The sequence below is a fragment of the Schistocerca cancellata genome, chromosome 2 (assembly GCF_023864275.1).
Source record: "Schistocerca cancellata isolate TAMUIC-IGC-003103 chromosome 2, iqSchCanc2.1, whole genome shotgun sequence".
Lineage (NCBI taxonomy): Eukaryota > Metazoa > Arthropoda > Insecta > Orthoptera > Acrididae > Schistocerca > Schistocerca cancellata.
Genome location: NC_064627.1, coordinates 588,368,268 through 588,390,080, shown reverse-complemented (window position 1 = coordinate 588,390,080; position 21,813 = coordinate 588,368,268). Strand labels below are relative to the sequence as shown.

The 21,813-nt window shown below is 37.7% G+C and overlaps 1 protein-coding gene and 1 long non-coding RNA gene across 3 annotated transcripts in view; one reads left to right on the top strand and one right to left on the bottom strand.

The window, feature by feature from the left end:
- Positions 1-2,625, top strand: part of LOC126162214 (heterogeneous nuclear ribonucleoprotein U-like protein 1) — a 142,447-nt gene extending 139,822 nt beyond the window's left edge. Inside the window, exon 17 of the mRNA XM_049918556.1 lies at positions 403-2,625. Within this exon, the coding sequence (XP_049774513.1) occupies positions 403-522 (120 nt within the window). The 3' untranslated portion in view covers positions 523-2,625. The remainder of the gene's footprint in view (positions 1-402) is intronic.
- Positions 2,626-3,853: 1,228 nt separating this feature from the next.
- Positions 3,854-18,910, bottom strand: LOC126162213 (uncharacterized). Of its 2 annotated transcripts, none has more exons than XR_007535035.1 (3): positions 18,777-18,910; positions 18,597-18,705; positions 3,854-4,518 (listed from the first exon to the last, which is right to left on the bottom strand). It is a non-coding gene; the product is annotated as an uncharacterized LOC126162213 (long non-coding RNA). The 2 variants fall into 2 exon arrangements; XR_007535036.1 differs by lacking the exon at positions 3,854-4,518 and adding an exon at positions 18,367-18,413.
- Between the last annotated feature and the right edge of the window lie 2,903 nt (positions 18,911-21,813).

Genomic DNA, 21,813 nt, shown 5'->3' with positions numbered 1-21,813 from the left:
TCTGTGAAATAGCAAGGAGTGTTGTATTCAAAGATTCTAGCTTTATGCAGACATTATTTAAAGTGTGTGCTGTACTGCATGATGAATGGTTCAAAGATCTCTCACAAAAATCAAAATGTAGTTCATCTCTTTAAATGCATTGTTTTGCAGATATGTTCTGTGTGCTTTGAAGTTGCTCTAATTGTTGAATTTTAGGTAATACCAGCTTTTTAAATAGTGCATCCACATTTTTCCTGTTGGTTTTTAGAGATACATAAACATAAAAACATTTTTTTGCCATAGGCTTAAGTTACAATTTGAATTGTGATTAGTGTCTTAATTTTAAGATGATGTAATATTTCAGAATAAACAATTTCACTTTTGTTACATAATACTTAGCACATTCTTTTATTGTTTATACAGGCGAATACAGACTCCTATGGTGGTCCTGCTCAGCAGCAAGGTACATGGCAGGGATATGGACAGGGTTACAATTATGGATCCAGTCAGCATGTAGCACCTGGTGGGGGCTACCCTAAGTAAATGTCATATTCAAAATGAAATCAGTTTTTTAGATGTGAGCAGGAGACAAGTGTTACAAAGCAGACTTGACACTAGATACACAAGTACACAGTGTTAAAGCATTTTTGATTTTGAGGTATGACAGACAGTGCTTCATAGCTCAGTAGTTTTAAGAGTACATGTAAAACTGAAGAAAGTATTTTCTGACAGTAAGCTCTTGTAGTTCATTATTGTATTTTGTGTTACAATGGAATTATCAGATTTATGTGAAAGTGAGAAAAGAATAAATGTACGTATAATTACCATGACCATTACGTATAGTGGTGTGCAATTCATTTTGAAAATTCAATTTTATTGGAACTCATTAAATACTCGTATCATTTTAAATCGGATAAAGTACAATAAGATATGCATAGCTATTTCAGGCATCATCCATAGTGTAATATTAATTTTTCTACTACAGTATTACCTAAGTAAAATACATGTGAAAACATCGCACTACCAATTGTGAGAGAGTTTTTCAAAAACTTTCTAGTGGTGTTCTAGAGAAATTGGCAGTTGAATTCTGTTATGTGAAAATGTTTGATTTGAAAAGAGCATTGTCCTCCTCGTGTAACCTGATAATTTTGACATGTCAGTAAGGAAGGCTTACAAAAAGTAATCATTAACCATCTGCCACTCAAAAGGAACTGATTGATTTCAGTGGTGAAGGGAGAAGCACTTAGTGTGATACATGAGATATTTCATTGTTTCTTGTAACTTTAGTTTTAACAGCAGTGTAGTTTGTGAAGTTAAGTAACATCTATTCACTTGCAAAATGCAGATGTAATTTCCTACATTTCTTGCAATTCACCATCCTTACTAACCATCGACTGTTCCATTCGAGAGGTCAACTCAGATTGGCTGTTGTGTGTGCAATGTAAACTAGTCAGTACTGTTGTTATTTCTGGTTAATTTATGCACTTTGCTGCCATCGCAGTAGTGTGTATTTCAAGCATTTTGCTTTTTTAATCGTTTTTGAATTGCTGTTTTCAGTTTGGGGGCAATGATACCAATATGGTGCCACACTCAATGAATTAAGTATAATTTTAAAAAGGTACATAAATTATAACTTTCTCATGCACGTACATGCTGTGTGGCACACAACACATTTCAATTTCGATAGGTAATAGAGATCAAGAATATTGCTGAATTTATTTCTTTGCACATTCCAGAAACATGCACTCAAAATTATTGTACTTTGCCATTAATGTTCTTGACGGTATCTAGAAAATAATTTCAGTGAGAAATACTTACCAGTACAAAAACAGTATTTCCTTCCTTTTGCTTTTTACCTCTCCTTCTGAAAACAAGTTTTGTTTTCACATTACAAGGAATTAAATATTTTCTTTCACCCATATGACTGCAATGCAACTGTTAACAAATCTTTGCTTTGTGTTTACTGTAAATCATTACTAGTAAAAGGCCTTTCATGCTGGAGTAAAATTGGTCATACTTAATGCTTAAGAAGAAAAGGTGAAAGTTGCTGGGTAATTATTAATTGCCTAGTGTGCCAGTATTGTACATTATGCTCCAATCGTCAGTTTTGTTTGCATTCTCATTCCAGTTGTGTGTCTTGATTAATCAAAACTGTAGGCCTCAGAAGCTAAGGTAAATGACATTGGTGTTTGCCTTATTGCAGCCTGTGGCAGGCAACTGCTTTTTCTTTTTTTTTTTTTTTTGCAAGAATTTGTGTGTTAAAGTTGTTGGACCACCTCATGAAGTTGATTTAAAACATTGCCAAAACTGTTTCCTGCATTAACATTTTATATTACTGACTTTTCCACATTTCATGTTAATTTTGAATTTAATTGTTGCTGATGCCATAATTTAGTGATGTAATAATCTTGCAACTATTGTCACTACATACGAAGTTTTAAAATGTGATCTTAGTTTACACAGTATTGCAGCAGACACTTCATCCAACTACTGGTGATGTGTTGGATGTTGGGAGAAGAAAAAAGGCATTCCTGGCACATCTATTTTCTCTTTCTTGTCATAGCTATTCTTAAAGTGATATCTGTATCGAAGCACTTAAAATTATTGTACATTGTACAAATCAATAAAAATCAAAATTCGCATAAATGTTCCACTTTTGTGGCATTAATTATTATTCTGTAAGAAATTAAGTAGTTTTGTAATTGCTTTAGTCAAGTTTCAGCACATGAAAGATGTGTGACCTTTATTTTGAGTGATTGGTTATTGTGTGTGTGTGTGTGTGTGTGTGTGTGTGTGTGTGTGTGTGTGTGTGTGTGTGTCACAGAGAAAAAGAGAGAGAGAGAATAGTGTGGCTAAAATTGTTAAAACTGAAAGTCTTACTTCAGTGTGTGCTCCTTATGTGTTAAGTGCTGATTTATGTAAGATACAGGAAAAGCAACCACTCAAGTATAGCAGATTGATGTGTGGAGTAGCAATAGTACACTAACACACAGTCACCCAAATGCATAATCCCGTGGCTACAGTAGTGATTTACTGGAGATAAACTGCTGTATACTAAGATGACCAGGAAGATATGAGAGTGGAAAACTGAAGTGTGACACCTTGACTACACCAATATTATTTGAGTGTCACAGTTCCAGCACAGATCATCAGTATCAAAACAACATCTGCACTGTTTAGATTTCAGCCATATAGTAGGAAAGTTGATGATATCAGACATATTGTTTACTTTGATTCCTGGTGTTGGGGTATATTGTGAATATTTTTAGAGCATAGATTTACTGCTAAGGTCAAGTTAGGTTTTCCATTACAAGATTTGTCCCTAACCCGAAAGTTTGGGTCTTCCAGGTTTTCAGCTTCTTGAAACAAAAGTAAAGTGAACTACTAAGTATTTTTCATCAATCGAATCCATTGATTCTAATACACTTAGTATAAGAAAATAAGTTAGGAAGTTGGAAGTGTTCTGTGGATGAAATTTACATATTAACTTGTAACAATGTATTTTATAGTGAATAAATTGTTTGGCCAGTTGAAAACTTGGAATAACTTCTGCATATGAAGAGAATCCTTAAATATTATGTGAAATGAGCCAGAAATTGTCATCACAATACGCCTAGTTTAGCACTGTTTCACATGACTGTTCAAGCTGTGCAGCACTATTGAAATTTGCTGGAGAAATTCTGAATGAAAACACACTCTCCCTAATGTTTAACTGTAGGTAATCTATTAATATTGTTATAATGTATCAGATGTACTTGACCCACAGCATAAAAAAGAATAAAATATTCCATTGCTACACAGTAGGTACTTCAAACATTTTTTTTATTTATTCATTTTTAGTAAGAACATGATTTCAGTGATATTTTGACTCTTATTTCCAGATAACAGCTTTTGAAACAATGTCGGTAATCTAAAACAAAGTAATCTTTATCACATTACGTGAAATAAAATGTTCATCTTTAGTTGGTTTCTTCAGAGACTGTGCAGATGACATTTATTCATGTAGTTTGTTCATACATGCTTGTAATTTGTTGCCATTTATATTTAGGGATGTGTGAGGTCGCCTGTGAGGCAGACTCTGATCTTAAAATGCTAATACTAGTGCCTCTCCTTGCTGGGGAGCGTAGCCGATTAGAAAGTCTGGAGTCGGCTACTCCAGAAATGTCTAAGAGTGGCTTGAGTGATCTTCCCTTCATTATGCATTGTGAAGATAAATGCAACAGGTCCTGATTTCGTTGGACCATATGCCGTGTTATTAAATCTTTCAAGACATTGCACTATTTCTGACAGCTTATTTGTGTTATTGATGGACCACCTGGCTGTATGCCTATGTCATTTCTGAAGTTCATAGGATAAAGTATTCTAGAATCCACAAAAGCAAAGACCTTACTCACTTTACAGGAGTACACGATGCAATGATGTGATAAGTTCACACAGAGCATACTGACATACTTGTCAGTCTCCCAGCACACAATATGTCTGCTGTTTCTATCATTGCAGCAAAATAAGCACAGAAGGCTATCTATATGTCACCAACCACTGAAACAGAAATAGGAAGCTTTGTAAGAACCTGCATACAGCCAGACACAAAATAGTATCCAATACACACAGTCATTATTCTCATTCGCTGCAACAGGGGAAGCTACACCCGCTTAGGAATTTTGAATACTTCCCTGAACAGACATGCATGGTAATTCTCCCCCACAGTATGAATCAGTGTGTCAGTTAATTCTAGTATGTGGCCAGTGTCAGATGTATAGTATACAATGTTAGTCTCTGTGTGTGTGTGTGTGTGTGTGTGTGTGTGTAAAAATCTGTCCTCCACCTCTCTGTCCTGAGCATCCCCCTCCTTGGCTTGTAACTTCTTCCTCTCTTCACATCTGTTAGCATTCCAAACCACCAGCACCTCCTCCTCATAGTATGATGATGAGGTCCCATACTCCGAGGAGCGTAGGGGACGATGTGGGAAACCCGCACTGCCGTAATAGGCAAGGTCCTAGCGGAGGTGATTTGCCATTGCCTTCTTCTGACCATAATGTGGACGGATGGGTTGATGGATGATGATGTAGATGGCACAACAACACTGTCATCTCGAGGCAGGGAAAATCCCTGACCCCGCCGGGAATCGAACCCGGGACTCCGTGTGCGAGAAGCGAGAACGCTACCACAAGACCACAAGCTGCAGTCCTCATTGTATAAGTACATGATGAAAGACCCCCAGGATGCTGCAAAGTTAATATTTATTTTTAAAAAATGAAACACTGATTGAACATAGTAGTTGGCAAAGATGTTAATTGTGAACTTGTGGTGGGGTGCAGACAAAGGGACTTTCATTCAATTATTTGTACCTTTTAAAAAAAAAACTCTTACACTGTCTCATATGTATAAGGACGCTGAAGATGTGCAACTTAAAGATATGAAGTAATGTGAGCTTTATGTATCACATGGGTGTGTGAATAATATTATATGGAGAAACAGTATAATGTATTTTTTATTTATTGAAGTGAAGAGGGAAATTACAGGAAGAGGATTTTCCTGATAAGGGCAAGTGCCAGTGTTCCCGGAGTCCTCAGTCGCCTGCGGCTTCAACTAGAAGGTCAGCGAAGTCAGATTTGCCGAGAAGAATTTTAACAATGCAATAATATTCAATTATATCTATTTTAAAACTTTTTTTATATTAAATCATTCTTCTTTTTCCTTTTACTTTTCCCTTCCATGATCCTTTGTAACACACAATTCCTACACAACATGTTGGATCAAACATATTTTCCTCTTCTGTATCATCCTCGTAAAGTTCTTATCCTCTCCTACCCAGCTCAGCACCTCATTTCTCATTCTGTTGATCCATGTCACTTTCTCCAGTCTTCTCCATAACCACATATGTATATTTTTGTTGTTAGAGCCTGACTGTCCATGTTTCAGAATCACAATACACCACACGCCACACTGAGCATTTGGCTAACCACTTTCTAATAGTAATGGGGATGCTTTTGGCTGTCAACAAACCTTTCCACTGTAGAAAGCTTTCTTTCCCATGGAGGTTCCATGTCTCATGTCCTCCGCACAACTTCGAATGGAAGTTATCAAGCTTACCAAATACTGAAATGATGGAGCCTGCTCTGGTACCATACTGTGGAGTGATATATTAACCATGTCATCACCTTTTCCGATTTTCACCACTTCGGCAGTACAAATGCTGTTTCATTTCAAACAGCTTACCCACTCTTCTTCTGTTTCAGCTAGCACAGTCATATCATCAGTGTACTTCATAGTTTTTATTCTTTATCTTGTTGAACTAACACTTTGTCCCATAAGAGTTGCTTCATCAACATCCTATCATCCCGATCTATACCCAGGGTCAGTGATGGGATGGCGAGGCGTGGCGACTCGAGCGCACCGAGAATTTCTCAAGCCTCTAGTTCTCAAGCAGTTCTCGAGAAGCTCACGAGAAATGGCTCGGCGGCGTGTGCCGCTGCGCGCCGGTTGGCTGCGACGACATATGCCGCGCCACTGTTGTTTTATGAATTGAATGCAGCCGCTAGACAAACACGCTCGCTATGCTCGTAACTAGTATGTCTCAGGTTTCATTCAAGTAAAGTTGTTATTCAAATCAATATGGACACTCGAAAACGAACGTCATGTTGCTGGCAATACTTTATGGAGGATGGAGATAACGTTACTTGCAACATTTAGTAAAAATCTCTGTAATGTATCAAAAAATACAACGGGCATGATTAGACATCTTAAACTGCACAATTTATCGAGCAATAAAACAGCGACGTCCGTGGATACAGAGGCTCATTCTTCCAATAGTGTGAGGCGCACAAAATATCCAGGTACATATGGTACAAAAGGTGAATTCCGTGCAAAAGTTTGGATAGTGTCCGAAGCGGTCCGCCACGCTTAAAAAACATTGATTTTTTTTAATCGTACTCCGATAATCTAAAACATACCCCAAAATCAAACCTATACTATCCTAGCTTTTGCACGATGTGATATGGAATTTTATTGGACTAGATGTCGAGCATAACGTATCCCCGCACAGGAGCACTGATCTAAATCTTAAGTTTCTCTTCATAGAGGGAAATAAACGGCAACAACAGCTACATGAAGCACTAGTGGCCATGATAACAGACGATTTTCAATTGTCAAGGCCAGTGGTTTTCTACATTTTGTTTCACTGTTGGACCCACAATACTCGATACCAAATCGAAAAAAAGTTGCGCCTCATGATTGAGGACGATTACCATAAACAGAAAGAGGCTGTAAACTTGGCCGTGGAAGAGACTACTTGTGTTTCTTTAATGACCGATATTTGGACCTCATTCAATAGTGACTGTCATTGCTGTAACTGGTCATTTCATTAACACTAATTGGTGCATGAATGCTTTAGCTCTAGAGACATTCCGTTTCTCGGAAAAGCATACAGCGCTAAATATTAGTGAGGCGTTAGATAACGTGATTTCAAAATGGTACATTGAAAACAAAGTTGTAAGCATCACAACTGACAATGCGAGTAACATGACGGCAGCCGTACGACTTACTCAACGTGGCAACATAGATATGCCACATGTGCCTTGTTTAGCACACACCATCAATTTAGTTGTGAAAAGTTCTTTGAACAGCAACAGTGAGCTCTGAATGATGTGGGAAAAGGCCAGAAAAATTGTTAGCTATTTTAAAACAAGTTGCAATGCTAATGAAAAACTCCACGAGATCCAGGATCTAATGAAAAAATCTGTTCATAAATTGATTCAGGAAACCGAAACCCAATGGAACAGGAAGTTTTATATGCTACGTCTAGTAAAGCAAAAGGAATGCATTGCAGCCTGTTTTATCAACTGTATTCAGGTGTAGAGAACCTCACAGCTGACGAGTGGAGAATTTCGAGCGAATGTTTGTGTGTACTAGAGCCATTTGAAGTGGTAATAAGTGAAATCTCAACTGAAAACTATACCTCTCTTTCGAAAGCTATTCAAATAATCAGACAGCTAATCATAACTATGTAATGGGAAGTGGGCTACCACGACAGCGCAAGAGCCACAGCAACATCTGCACAACTCACTAATAGCCCGGCTAGGATTAATAGAAAGAAACAAAGTACATGCCGTTGCCACAGTTCTCGACCCAAGATTCAAAACGTTACCATTTACGAATCCCAATCATTCGAAACATGCCGTTGCAAGCCCAATTGCAGAGTGCACAGACGTGGTAGAGACCGTACGATCTACTCATTCGGCTGCTATCGACACTAGCCACGAGTACCATTTCGTACAAAACGCCAATAGTTACTTATGGGCTTCTTTGATGAAGAGGTTTCCAATAAAAATCTAATGAAAAGCGGTTGTGATAGCATAGACCTGGAGGTACAACGATATTTGGAAGAACCGTACCTACAACGCACGGATAATCCTTCACACTACTGGAAAAAATGAAAAGTTACCCAGGTCTAGCTGTCGTGGCAAAAAAAATCTGCAACTTCTGTTCCCAGTGAAAGATTATTTTCGAAAACAGGACTACTTATAAACAAAGAAGCAGACTAAAAGGTCAATTGGTTAATAATATATTTCTAAACAAAAATCGACGGCAGTGTAGCAATGGGATGTAAAAATGCCTTCTGCTGAACAACTTTTGTGCCCTTTCTTTCTTCAGTAAGTAAACGCATGTATGCAGTTTCTGTATATAAAAGGCTATAGCACTTCTTTTACGTTTAAGCATATATGCAGAATGTACAAAGTAATTTATATTGTAAGAATAAAGCTTGTTTTATGCGAATTCTGTGCTTTGTTTTAAACAATTCTATGATTTTTGTTTAATGAGACTTATTCTTCAGTACACATTAAAAACGGTAGTACAGTTGATATCAATCATAGAATTTCAGTTTTCCGAGCACGTACGTACGACGAGTACGATCGCTGCGGCTCAGTGCTTCGTGTACTGAAGGTTTGTGCAATTTCTCAGAGCGCAGCACTGTCAACTTCTCGAGCGTACCCGAGAAATTGCCTTCGCGTCGCGCGTTTCTCGAGCGCGACCATAGCCCATCCTTACCCAGGGTGTATACGTGGACGAGGAAAAAAATTTCCCGGTTAAAAATACACTTTTTCCGTGTTAAGTGAGAGTACACTCTTCCTCGGCACTGTAAAACTCATCAATTCTTTGAATGTTTGTTTTTATATACCGATGTTTTGAAAGACCTTTGATGTGCAGCAACATGTACGCTGCATATTTCCGTATTACGTATCTTCGTATAAATTTGAATGCCACCAAACACCGCATGTCACTTTCTGAAGCATTGCAATCGAGATTGCGAGGCGCTTTTGTAAGCCAGTCATAGCTCATCGTCACGTGATCTCGCCAGCTGATGACAGCACGGACACATGATATAGCAAGATCACTCTTAAGTAGCGCGAACACACAAGTAAGAAAAGTTAATGGTTTACATTAATATACATAGCATTCACATATAATATTGGTCTCTAAGATTAATAAGCTGGAAGAGGAAGCTAAGCTTCCACGTATAATGTTGATCTTTTTCGTGCGTGTTACACTTTAAGATACATCAAATAAATGTGCCAGTAAAATTTTTAATAACAACGTAAATGTTTGATCTTCTGGGCTCGAAATTCTTCTGAATGGTCGTCTCCAAAGAGCTGATTTTTAAATGAGTCAAACGTTTTGTGATTTAAGTAATTCATCGTACATTCTCGCACATAGTTCATCTTGCGTAAAAGGAAATTTGGTTTGAATGTAATGCTTTTCAAACCACCATTCGCAATATTTTCCTGCGACCTGTTAGAAACAGGTTCGTTTCAGCAGTTGGAAGAGAGCGCCAGGTAATAGGCGTCACCGCGATGACGCAGGAATGTTCGTACGTGTAAAAGATTAAAAGATTTTACATTATGTCATAAAAGAAACAAGACATCAGAGGATACTTCAAGAGCATCGGAATTTCGTGAACCATGCTAAAATGCATGATTTGGCGTAAAATGCACGTTCATATGTCCAGATTCGTATGTAAATTTTCTTGGAGTACCAGTACTGTATTATCTCATGTTTGGTTCTTTATTGTGGCACAATGCTATACGTGCACTTGAAATGCAGCGAACAGTTGAAACTAGCAAATAGTGTGAAATTAAACACTTCGTTTCAAATGAAACAGAAAAGATTAATAAAAGCCAAATCTCTTTAGCAAACCGACAAAAATAACTTCATTGTTCTGCAAGGCGATTAATGCTTGACTGTCAGGAAGGAGGAAATAAAATATAAAACTAATAACATATTTTAGCCTTCCGTAATTATGCAAACGTATTTAAATTCATTTGATAACTCCCGGCCGCAAAAATCGGTTTATCATTTAACGTGAGAGCAATAAACTAAGAGGAAACAACAAAATCACAACGAAAACACAGGTCACGTGCAGACAATCCATCTCCCCACAACAACTCAGACTATTCTGTGCATCAGTGCCAGATGTACCATATTTCCGAACCGGGGCAATATTAAGTAGTGACACCCAGCCGTACTTCTGTAACCAGAAGCGAAAGAAGGTACTACTCATATGCGACTCAACTGCGCATGCGCAAGAGCCCGCCCGCCACTCCTCAAACGAATCTAATTTAAACAGTTGTCACGTCACGGTCATCGGAGGCAATTTGTTGTTAGGAAGCATTGCATAGTCTTCCTAAAGTCTTTGACACACTTTGCTGTTGGCAGACGCATGTATTAGTACTGTATTTTGTTGTTCTATACGGCGCATTTCCTTTGCAACTTAAGTTTTATTTCCATTTTTTTTCTCTCGTTCATGTTTTGTTGCTGCAGTATTATTCTGCAATAGCGGGATACAGTAATATCCTTTGTTAGAGTGTTGGTTCTTACCAGTCAAAATCACAAAAATTTAGCTGAAAACTAAAACAATGAGTAATTCCCGGAATTCTAAACAATTCCCGGTTTTCTCCAGGATGAAAAAATTCCCGGATCTCCCGGTTGTCCTCAGTGCCGAGGAAGAGTGTACTCTCACTTAACACGGAAAAAGTGTATTTTTAACCGGGAAATTTTTTTCCTCGTCCACGTATACACCCTGGGTAAAGATGGGCTATGGTCGCGCTCGAGAAACGCGCGACGCGAAGGCAATTTCTCGGGTACGCTCGAGAAGTTGACAGTGCTGCGCTCTGAGAAATTGCGCAAACCTTCAGTACACGAAGCACTGAGCCGCAGCGATCGTACTCGTCGTACGTACGTGCTCGGAAAACTGAAATTCTATGATTGATATCAACTGTACTACCGTTTTTAATGTGTACTGAAGAATAAGTCTCATTAAACAAAAATCATAGAATTGTTTAAAACAAAGCACAGAATTCGCATAAAACAAGCTTTATTCTTACAATATAAATTACTTTGTACATTCTGCATATATGCTTAAACGTAAAAGAAGTGCTATAGCCTTTTATATACAGAAACTGCATACATGCGTTTACTTACTGAAGAAAGAAAGGGCACAAAAGTTGTTCAGCAGAAGGCATTTTTACATCCCATTGCTACACTGCCGTCGATTTTTGTTTAGAAATATATTATTAACCAATTGACCTTTTAGTCTGCTTCTTTGTTTATAAGTAGTCCTGTTTTCGAAAATAACCTTTCTCTGGGAACAGAATCTTTAACAGTGTATATTGGTCAGTTCTGTGGGACATTTTTTCCGAATAGGCAAAACACATTTCTGTGTTCACTTCCACAAATCTTTGTGCCATCATCCTCACACATCAAACTTGCCTCTTGTCCCTTGTCCTTTTTTATATCTGAACTGATATCTTATACTCTCCTTATTCTCCTTCCTGTAGCACTATCTGGTTACAGATTTGGCAACATAGCATATAACACTAATTGTTGTATAAGATTTACATTGATTAGCATTGCATTTCTTTGGTAAGGGGACCATTATGGTGTCATGGAGATTTTCAGGCTGGATACTTGTGTGACATATTTTGTTGATCAGATTTATAATTCTAGCTGTAGCATCAGTCCCTTGAAGGCCTTCAGTACCTCAGGCGGTATTTTAACACAGCCCATCACTTTTCTTTCCTGAAGACTCTGGATTGCTTTGTCCAACTGCCAGTGAGTTTTGTCATATTCTTGTTCGTCCTTTAAGACCAACCTTTCTTGATTAGGTATAGCATCATATAGATCTTCTGTATGCCTTCCATAAATATCTGTTGCTTGCTTTCTAATTTTTCACAGTTCTTTCATTTTTGTACATTTTGTAGCTCTGTACATTTCATAATTTTCCCTTGTTTTCCTAATTGTTCTATTTCTTCACATTGCATTTTCGCCAAGTCATCTCTTGCTTTGTCACTAATCCTTCTCAATCTGTTATTCAGTTTTCTATATTGTTGTTTCTTTCTTCTACAGAATCATTTTTTTCCATTTTCTCTGTTCATCCAGTTTATCTAATACATTCTGTTGGATCCATTCCTCCTTTTTTCCACTTTTCCAGCTTCTTTCCCTAAAGTTTCTGGCCTTATACCTCTGATGATAACCCATTCTTCTGTTATATGCAGACTGTCTGACCCTTCCCAACATTTCTGCCAATTATTTGCAAAGAGGCTTGGCATCTTCATTTTTTTAGTTTTTACAGATTCCACTGCTACACAAGTTGTTTCTTATTAAAATGTTCCAGCCTATTTCTTACAAACAGGTTGTGATATGTATTGGCATCTGCTCTAGGAAAAGTGTAGATGGAATCCTGGTGCTCTTAAACCTTTGGATCATTAAACTGTAAACTAGTTCATTGATTTATCACCAGGCTTTTTCATTATATAGTATTCATCCATGATTCCTGAACCAGATATTGGCAATCCAAAAGCAAAGACTCTCACAAAACCTTATCTGTCATTTTGGTCCACAACTTCCATCATTATTTCCTTGCCTGTGTCTCTTCACCACTCTGTTCCAATTTCCCATTATCATTTGATTCAAAAACTATTTATATCTGTTTATATATCTTGTCCACCTCTTCTCACTGCTTCTGGTGTAGGCAGCCACATTTTAACAAATAAGGTATCTACAGGATCAATAGCTTAGTTGCTATCCCCCTTTCATTTGACAGGCATGATGTTCATTATGTTCTTAACCAAATTCTTCTTGTACAATAAGCCTACCTCTCCTCCTTTATGGTCTCCTGCCTTGTTAATCATCATGTACTCTGCAGAAACAGTCTCCTCCTCACCATACTTCACAAAGTTTTAAAACTCTAATGTCAACCCTTTTCATTTCGTATTTCACATTTTCTAGTTTACACTTTTCATTCATTGTTCTCACATTCCAAGTCCCATTCTTCAGTCGTGAAATTTCATTCTTGTGAAATCTCTCAACACAGTTTTCTTCCAATAGTGGCAACACGGAGATCTACTCCTGTCTGCCAGCAGCAATGCAGGGTGTCTCTTTAACAATTCTAGCTATTAATGTTTGTAAAAGTAATAAAATGAAAAAATTGAGTGGCCACTGAAAAGTGGCTACAAAAGCTTCTAAAATTTAATAAATAACAATGATTTTATTAAATTAATTTATTAAAATAAGGGGGAAAGAATTCTGTTGAATTATTTGGGATTTTAGCCATTCATAAAGCACCAGACTTAAGGTAAATGCTATCTTGGATTTTTGGTCTTCTCCTTTGATTGACTGGTTTCATTTGCCCATCCTTACTCCAATAGCATTCACAAGCAACACAGGTACTCCAAGATTTACCACTTGACCATGCAATCACAAGCAAGTACAAATCATCCTAACTTATTAAATATTGTCATCTCCAAGTCTTCATAAGTTTGTAACAGCTTGGTCGTAATTTTCTTGTCAGTGAAAAACTTGTAGCTGAGAATTTACATAGATGTAGAAAAGATAAAATGCAGCATAAAATCACAAGTAGTATATGCTTGTCAGGTACCTTCACTAAAATATGTACCAACACAGGTGTTGCATTGAGCGAAAACATATGTGAGAAGGTAGCTATGATCCCTAAATTTATTTCAAATACAGCACACAAGGCTGATAAATAACTTACACTGAATTTCTACTCAATGCAAAGAAACACTAAAGCTGGCAGTTGTTCCAAATATGAGACAGACTGATGACAAGATATTTACAAGGTCTTTAATACCTCTTTATGTGAAAGATCAGTAACAGAAAAGATCATTTTGAACCGGACATGAGCAGTTGAGGACAAATAAGTTCCATAAACATTTTGTTTCGAGAAAATAATTACTGTTTTAATTAAGTAATCATTCACCCAAAATAAGATTTTCGATTGGTGGGTAAGCATTGTGAATGTGAAATGAAGCAACCATTAACCTGCAACAGGTTGTGTCTGCAATAACAGTATTTCAGTAAAACAGCCAGAGAAAATTAATGTTAATATAAAATTCAGAATTATGATAGCACACAATAAGAGGGTCATTCCATGTCAGTTCAACCAGGGGCTCCACCTCCAGCTCATAGTCTCAGATCTGACTGAAATTCAGTACACTAATTCTACCATGTGTGGAACACCCGTGTACAAAGTATTAGTTTCCCCTGCCAATTAGTTCCAGAATTATGACTTGTGAAAGAAGGTGGCGTGACCCAGAAATTGCAACCCGCATCTGGCAATCTATCCTCAGACCCAACTTCAGGTCTTAATAACTTTGGAGCTGATCCACACAGTCCAGTGAAATTTTTATGACTCCATTTAGAGAACACACTCCATGAATCAAAACACCAACAACATATTTCTCAGGGAAACTAAAAAATTCCAAAATGTGATTAAAAAATGCAATACATTAAAAGGTACACATTGTAGGTGCCCTCTATGCCAAATATAATTCAATCAAGGGTATAATTTTTTGTGGTAAGCTTAATGTGGCCTACACACACACAGAACTCATCATGCCCATATCAGTCACAAAAACTGAGTTACATGCACACGAAAATACAAAAATTTGAAAAATTACCTGAAAAACAAGGATTTCCGAAGTGTGTTAGCACAAAAGGGCAAGTGGTATCCAAGCCGAATTTCACACACTGCATAAGTAGACCATAATATAATATGTGTCAAAATTTCCAACTTGTTGTTGCAAGGCATTTGTGTACAATAAAAGTTGACAGAGATGTATTTGGTTACGTTTCTTTTAACACGATTTAGCAAGTAATAGTGATGATGCAGGCAGCTTGTTTCAGATAAAGCTGCAGCAATTGTTGGGAACCATTAGGCAACAGAAAGTTAAACAATGGTAATTTTCAGGGACAGAATGAGTCATTGTTAGGCAGGAACAACAAAGGAAACAAGCAACAATTACATGTTACTCATGTTTTTAAGATTCTAGTTCAGACTAGTCAGTATTGTTGTGGAAAGTCAGTATGGAGGCAGAAGAGTGTACTAGTGGTGCTATTGTTCAAACAAGTTGCAGTATTGGTAGAGCACAAGCATCTGAATGTCATAAAACAACAATGTGGCATTCGCTTTGTACGCTATGATTTGGATGAATCGGCCCAAGATTTGTTGCTATGGAGATCCGGGATACACCCTGTGGGCACAAGAAGTACAGTTCCAGGAAACTCTTATGAAGAAACTATATCCTCTGAGACAGGTAAGTGTTAATTAGCGGCGGAGCAGGAAATCGCGTATGTTAGAAATCAGTGATTGAGAAGTCACAGATATCACAATAAATTAACAGTATCTAATTGCGATTTCAGTCACAGTTAGCAGTCCCAAGTAGCATTTCACATTGTACGCCATGTGCCATCTGTTGACCGAATTTCGTAATGCTTCCTGTAAACCTGGTGTCATGCTATGGAATTAGCTGCGATTTCAGTGACAAGTCGCGACTGGAAATCGCATGTAGCAACTAAAAAGGGCAGGTAACAGTGCCACCTGTTAGCCAAACTTCGGACTACGCTCTTTCTCTGCGATTCGCTATCGAGTGATACTCTTGGACCATAGATACTAGTAGACTGGCCTTGCTGTGCAGAAGCTATAGAGCTAGTGTGGCTCCAACATAAACCACGTGACTGTTGGCAAAATGGGGCAGGATTTCAAATCAGCGGTCTGCCATCCTATGTTTGTATCGTATTTTACCCACATTTCTCAATTGACTGCCAAACGCTTCCAACAAAAATTACTTTTTTATTTGCGAAAAATTATGTCAGAACTACATTTGACCTGGATTTGTTCACAGTACCATTTATAAAATCTAACAAAAACATCGAACGCCCCTCTGGTGGGCAGCGGGGCGAAATTACTATAAACCATCAATTAAAGTAAAATGTTGTTAAAATTCTTTTAAACAGTAAGAGTAGGCTCATGTCAAAACTTTAAACATTGGATTCGCAGCGTTTTGAGCTCTAGTCACTTATAAAAGAAAATTGGATATGGGAATTATGTCAACTATAGGTGCCAAAATTGTCGACTTTAGGAGCAGGTCCAGTTTAGAGTATCAATTTTAGGTGCACTTCAAAGGTTCAGTTCCCACTACCTTTACAAAAGTTTAAACTATCATTTTCAAAAAAAAAATGATATTTTAGATGAAAGGTGAGACTTTGAAGTTTCAGAAAATAATTTTCGAGCCCACATTTGTTTAATAGTATTAGAAGGTAGAAAAAAAATTCTCTTCATGTGTCGACTATAGGTGCTCTGGAAAAAAAAAAAAAATGAAGTCCCTTGCTTCTTTACAGAGCGTAGAGGAACGATGCGGGAGACCCGCACCGCCTTACTAGGCAAGGTCCTAATGGAGGTGGTTTGCCGTTGCCTTCCTCCGACCGTAATGGGGATGAATGATGATGATAACGACATAACACCCAGTCATCTCGAGGCAGGAAAAATCCCTGACCCCGCCGGGAATCGAAGCCAGGACCCCGTGCTCGGGAAGCGAGAACGCTACCGCGAGACCACGAGGGCGGACATAGGTGTTCTCCCCTGATTATAATCTCACTTGATATACAAAAAGGCCTGTATGTGCAGAGGGCTTAAAGTTTTTCCGTTTCAGGGCCTGTATCCAAAGCTGCCTTCGGTTTTCATCCTTAGGGAACCTATGAGTGGAAACGAGAAACAGTTATACTTACTTCTGTAACCGAATTATCACAGATACTTTCCAAAATGTAATATGAGTCTGACTTTAAAGGCATCACTTTCAACACTTTAATTTACATGATACTTTATTTCAAGTGTAAAAAACATATAAAAGTCACTTCAGCAGATTTCAATAAACGCATCTCCACTATCATAGAAATACTTACAAGTGAAATGTAATGTCATTTCCCCGGACAAAACGCTGAGTACAGCTATAAGCGCAACACGAAACAACCATGTTTTGCCAACATTCACGTGACTTTAGCCCAGAGATGTTGGAGCCACGAAAATGACGTCAGGGCCAGTCTATTATATTTATGGTCGAAGGTGATACTGCGATTTCTGTGACAAATGGCAACTAGAAGTCGCAAGTAGCAACTAAAAAGCGCAGTTAACATTCTTTGCCTAAAGCCACCTGTTGACCGAGTTTGTACTTCATTATAAGAACCTTGTGGCTCACGATATCGATGTACTTCATCTGTGCATATTATATGACGACACGCACATTCAGCATCAGTTATGGTTGCTCAAACACAACAAAATGTACTAAATGAATAAGAAGCAACATTGCCTTTTTCTCCTGAAAATATCATTTAGGGGCAAGTAACCTAAAAAATGTGTTTGATTCTGCTTCCAATATGACAGTTGCGGTTAATACTTCACAAGCGTACAGGCCTTTTCAATGTTAACACAGCAAAACTCAGACATCTGTATAAGTGTAATGAAATGAAAACAATATTATTGAGTCATATGAATGCTTCATTTTTGTTCCGACACAGTTCAAGACACAGAAGAAAAATTTTATGCCTGGTGTTCTACATAACAACTGTACACACAAGGACTTTTTGCCGACACTACTACCACCTACGCAAGTAATGTTTCCCTGTGTTACCTTCAAGGACCGCACTTAAACTACTCCTGATTTAACTGAAAGATCCGTACTTCCCACTTTCATATCAACAGCCTCAAAACACATACTCCAGACCTCGAGCTATGCTACAGGTCAGCGTCACCGCATTGCGGGGAAAAGGGGAGGTTGTCACTCTCCAACAAGTCTTTACCAATAATTAAATGGCGGAAAATTTACGGATATAGGACGGCTTAACGTCGGGAAAATGAGATTTTCATTATTCACTCATTGTATTTAACATTACTTATCATTCCTTTAAAATAGCATAATAACTTCAATTAAACACAGTTCATTCACTCATTCTGCACACTTATTTCATAATTATGGCACTTTTAAACTGCAAATCCTCTAAGACTTGTCCTGAATCTTCATGATTCTCTCTCAAGAGCCTTGATGCGGATAGGTAGGTACAGCAACCAGTAATCAGAGTCGGAACTATGTGTGGAAAATCACAAGGATTATTAAACATTTTTGCTGTCACTAAGTACAAGCAATTTAATTGACAGAGTATATTGCTAATATTTCCTGTAATGAAAGCCACTCAACGGAGGATGTTTCACATTTGCAAGAGCGATTTCACTTAAGTAATGAAGTTCATCGAAACACTTAGAAACTAACCTCATGTCTGACGAAGACAGTCTAAAGACGCAGTGGCAATTTCTCCAGATCTGGCGACAATGATATTTTGAATTATCGCTACACTGAGTGACAAATGTAGTTCGGGTGCCTGTGAACATAACAATACGTTAGAATTCGTTTTGTAAACATGAACTATAACGGTACTGTACGGCTACTTACATATTAATTACACCATTAATATTTTCACAATTCTTTCTTTAATACAAAATTAAATCCAATGGAAAAACACATGTAAAACATACTAACTAATGACAGTTTTGTTGGATGCAATTTTGTGTGTGGGCAAGTGTAACTTTTTATACAGTGATAAATCACAGGAGTCGCAGTAATAGCTGTGGTAGTGTGCATTCGTTAATTGTGATTCGTAACTGCGACAAATCGTAGTTAAGAATAACAGATACTGAAAAGTAGCATTCACAGAAATCACTGATATCGGAAAATCGCAGTTTAGCCCATCACTAGTGTTAATCATCAAAAGTCAGAGCATGGGCGTACCCAGCGAGGGGTAGGGGGAGGGGCAGCTGCCCCCCCAGAAGATATTCGCAGTTTTTCACTAGTTTACTGTTTTATTTAATGAGAAATACTGCATGTTTTCTCGGATTGTACAAGTGCATTCTTGTATTTAAAATGTTTATTAAAAGCAGTTTTTTTATTTAATAAGAAGTGCTGTATGTTGCCTCAAGTCCTTGTTTCCTGAGACTAGTATGACCTGCCCCCCCCCCTCCCCCATTTCAGATCCTGGGTACGCCCTTGAGTCAGAATGCTCTCAGATTTTTCCCAGGAGGAGTCGACTCCACAAACACTTCAATACAAATGAACTTGGTCTACTAAATGAAGGCATTAAACGTAACATAAAAACAGGACTCAACCAGAGTAAAATCATTTGCTCAGTCAAAATGGTAGCTGATCTTCCAAACTAAATACCAATAATAGATCAGAGCTAATAATGACGACTACAAATATCCGATAGAGCTCCTAAGAGGAGAAGCACTTGTTGGAAAACATCAACAAGAGGGCAATGAGCTGGCACTGAAGGGTGATAAAGGCCCTACAGTAGCGATTGTAGAAAAATGAGAATATGTAAATAAGACACTTTATTTCCATCAGACCAACCACACACAGGAAATTACATACATCCCTCACAGAAGTCCAGCAATAAGCCAATGGAGTAGTTGAATAAAACATGTTCCATTAGCCACATTCATGCAACAAAAGTGCCGCCACAGGTAGAGTCAAACTGCAGTTGCAAGTGTGAACACCCTGATTTTAGTGGTGCAACTTAAGAGAAGCAACTTGCCAAAAGTTTATCTTGGTTGTACTTTGTTACACCACTTTCTTTCCACCGCTGCCTGATGGCTGTATTCCGAAACAAACACATTTTGTCGCATTAATCGTAGAGTAGTTGCTGCTGTAATCCATTTGATTTCAGGCTGTTCTCCTTATATGACTAATAAAAATGAAGACATTGGTCGGCAGGTACATTTTCGCAGCTACTGGAACGACAAGAACGTTTTGGGTGTATAAAGAAATAAACTTAACGTGCAACGAAAAAAGCGAGTCGCATGAACTTCGTGATTTGCGAGACCAAGCACTGGATAAATTGTGGATTATATGCGGAAAATAGCATCTGACAGTGATGAGGCAGCCGTTAAGCTAGAAATAAGTTATTCGAAACGCCTACATCAACGAATACAATAAGATTATAAAATCTTGGAAGAATGATGTGTCTGCAGATGATATTTACACGTCAGCTGTTTGTTAGTCTGCCATAGCAGACAGCATTTTCGTCTCTGAAAGTTATTTCTTTCATAAATGTGTTTGTAGCCCTTGATTTATCCCTGTGCAAAATCTGTTTTCGGATCCAATATTTCGGTTTCGTCGTCTTTGTACTTAACTCTTGTCACAGTTCTAATGTCATAATCTGCACTTCAAACGGGTGTGACTCGCGAGACATTCCCTCCAGTAAGTACATCCCCCTCCAACTCGACACTAGCGGTGGCGTCACGGCCACGCCGGACGACTGTCTGTGGTGCATCATGGGCTCTGTAATACCAACGCCCTATACATATACACGAAAAGATATACACTACTAAAACATTGTTGCTGATTTGATTACTTGCCTCCAACTCTTGTATTAATGACATATATATGTGCTGAAGCTAGATTTATTAAACTTGGTCTGACAAGTTGTAATTCAATTTCAGTTTGTGTGGCAGAGAAACAAGGAATATCACGTTGATAAAATTTAATGTCCTTCATTCAAGAACATGTATTTTCACCAATAATGTTAATCAGAAAAGAGATTTTAGTTTATGAACGAAGTCTTGGTTTTTGGGTACCAATCTTGTGGAATAATTCAAAAAATTTCCATCTGTTTCTATTCTGGAAAGTATGAATGGATGATTTTTTAATCTACAGACTTCTAGTTGAGGATCACTTGTAACACTTCCAAGACTAATTTTCATTGGATTATTAAACAAAATGCTATTCAGCCTTACACATTTAAAAGCTTTAAAACTGCTATGAAACTCACTGGAGACTTCACCAATATTGGTAGTAAATCCTGAGAATGTTAATTCCATGCATTTTTGCTTGAGTTCACAGTAGCTCGGAAAATAACATGAATTTTCTTTGTTTAGTCGCAATTTAAACAACATACGTTTACACCAGAATCCATTAATATCTGCATCATAAATTGTGCATTCCTTTTCTTGCAAATGTAAATGTATATTATTTAAATCATTTGTAAAATAGATTAGAAATACTAGTTCTGATACAAGAAAACGAATCCTCCAACCTATTCTCAAATTCCATAGCATCCAGTTTTACTTCTCTATTCAAAAATTGAAAAGTTAAATTGTAAGAAAAACAGACAGTTAAACATTTTCTTGCACACAGCCAATGAATTTGGGAATAAAGAGGTATATCTCCGCATTCTGTGTCAGTTTCTACCAAAAATTGTTTACATTACATGTAAAACACACACAACACTGGTGTAATATTCTACAATATTTATCATTTATTACACAAACCAGCTTTCAGTTGCTATATGATCATTAGGTACACTTATCTTTGTAACTGAGGATGGCATAACAGGTGAAAAGTGGTTAGTGTAACAAATCATACATAGTATATATTACACCAGTGTTGTGTGTGTTTCATTCATGGAGGTAAGAATAAGGGGAGATGGCGCTAC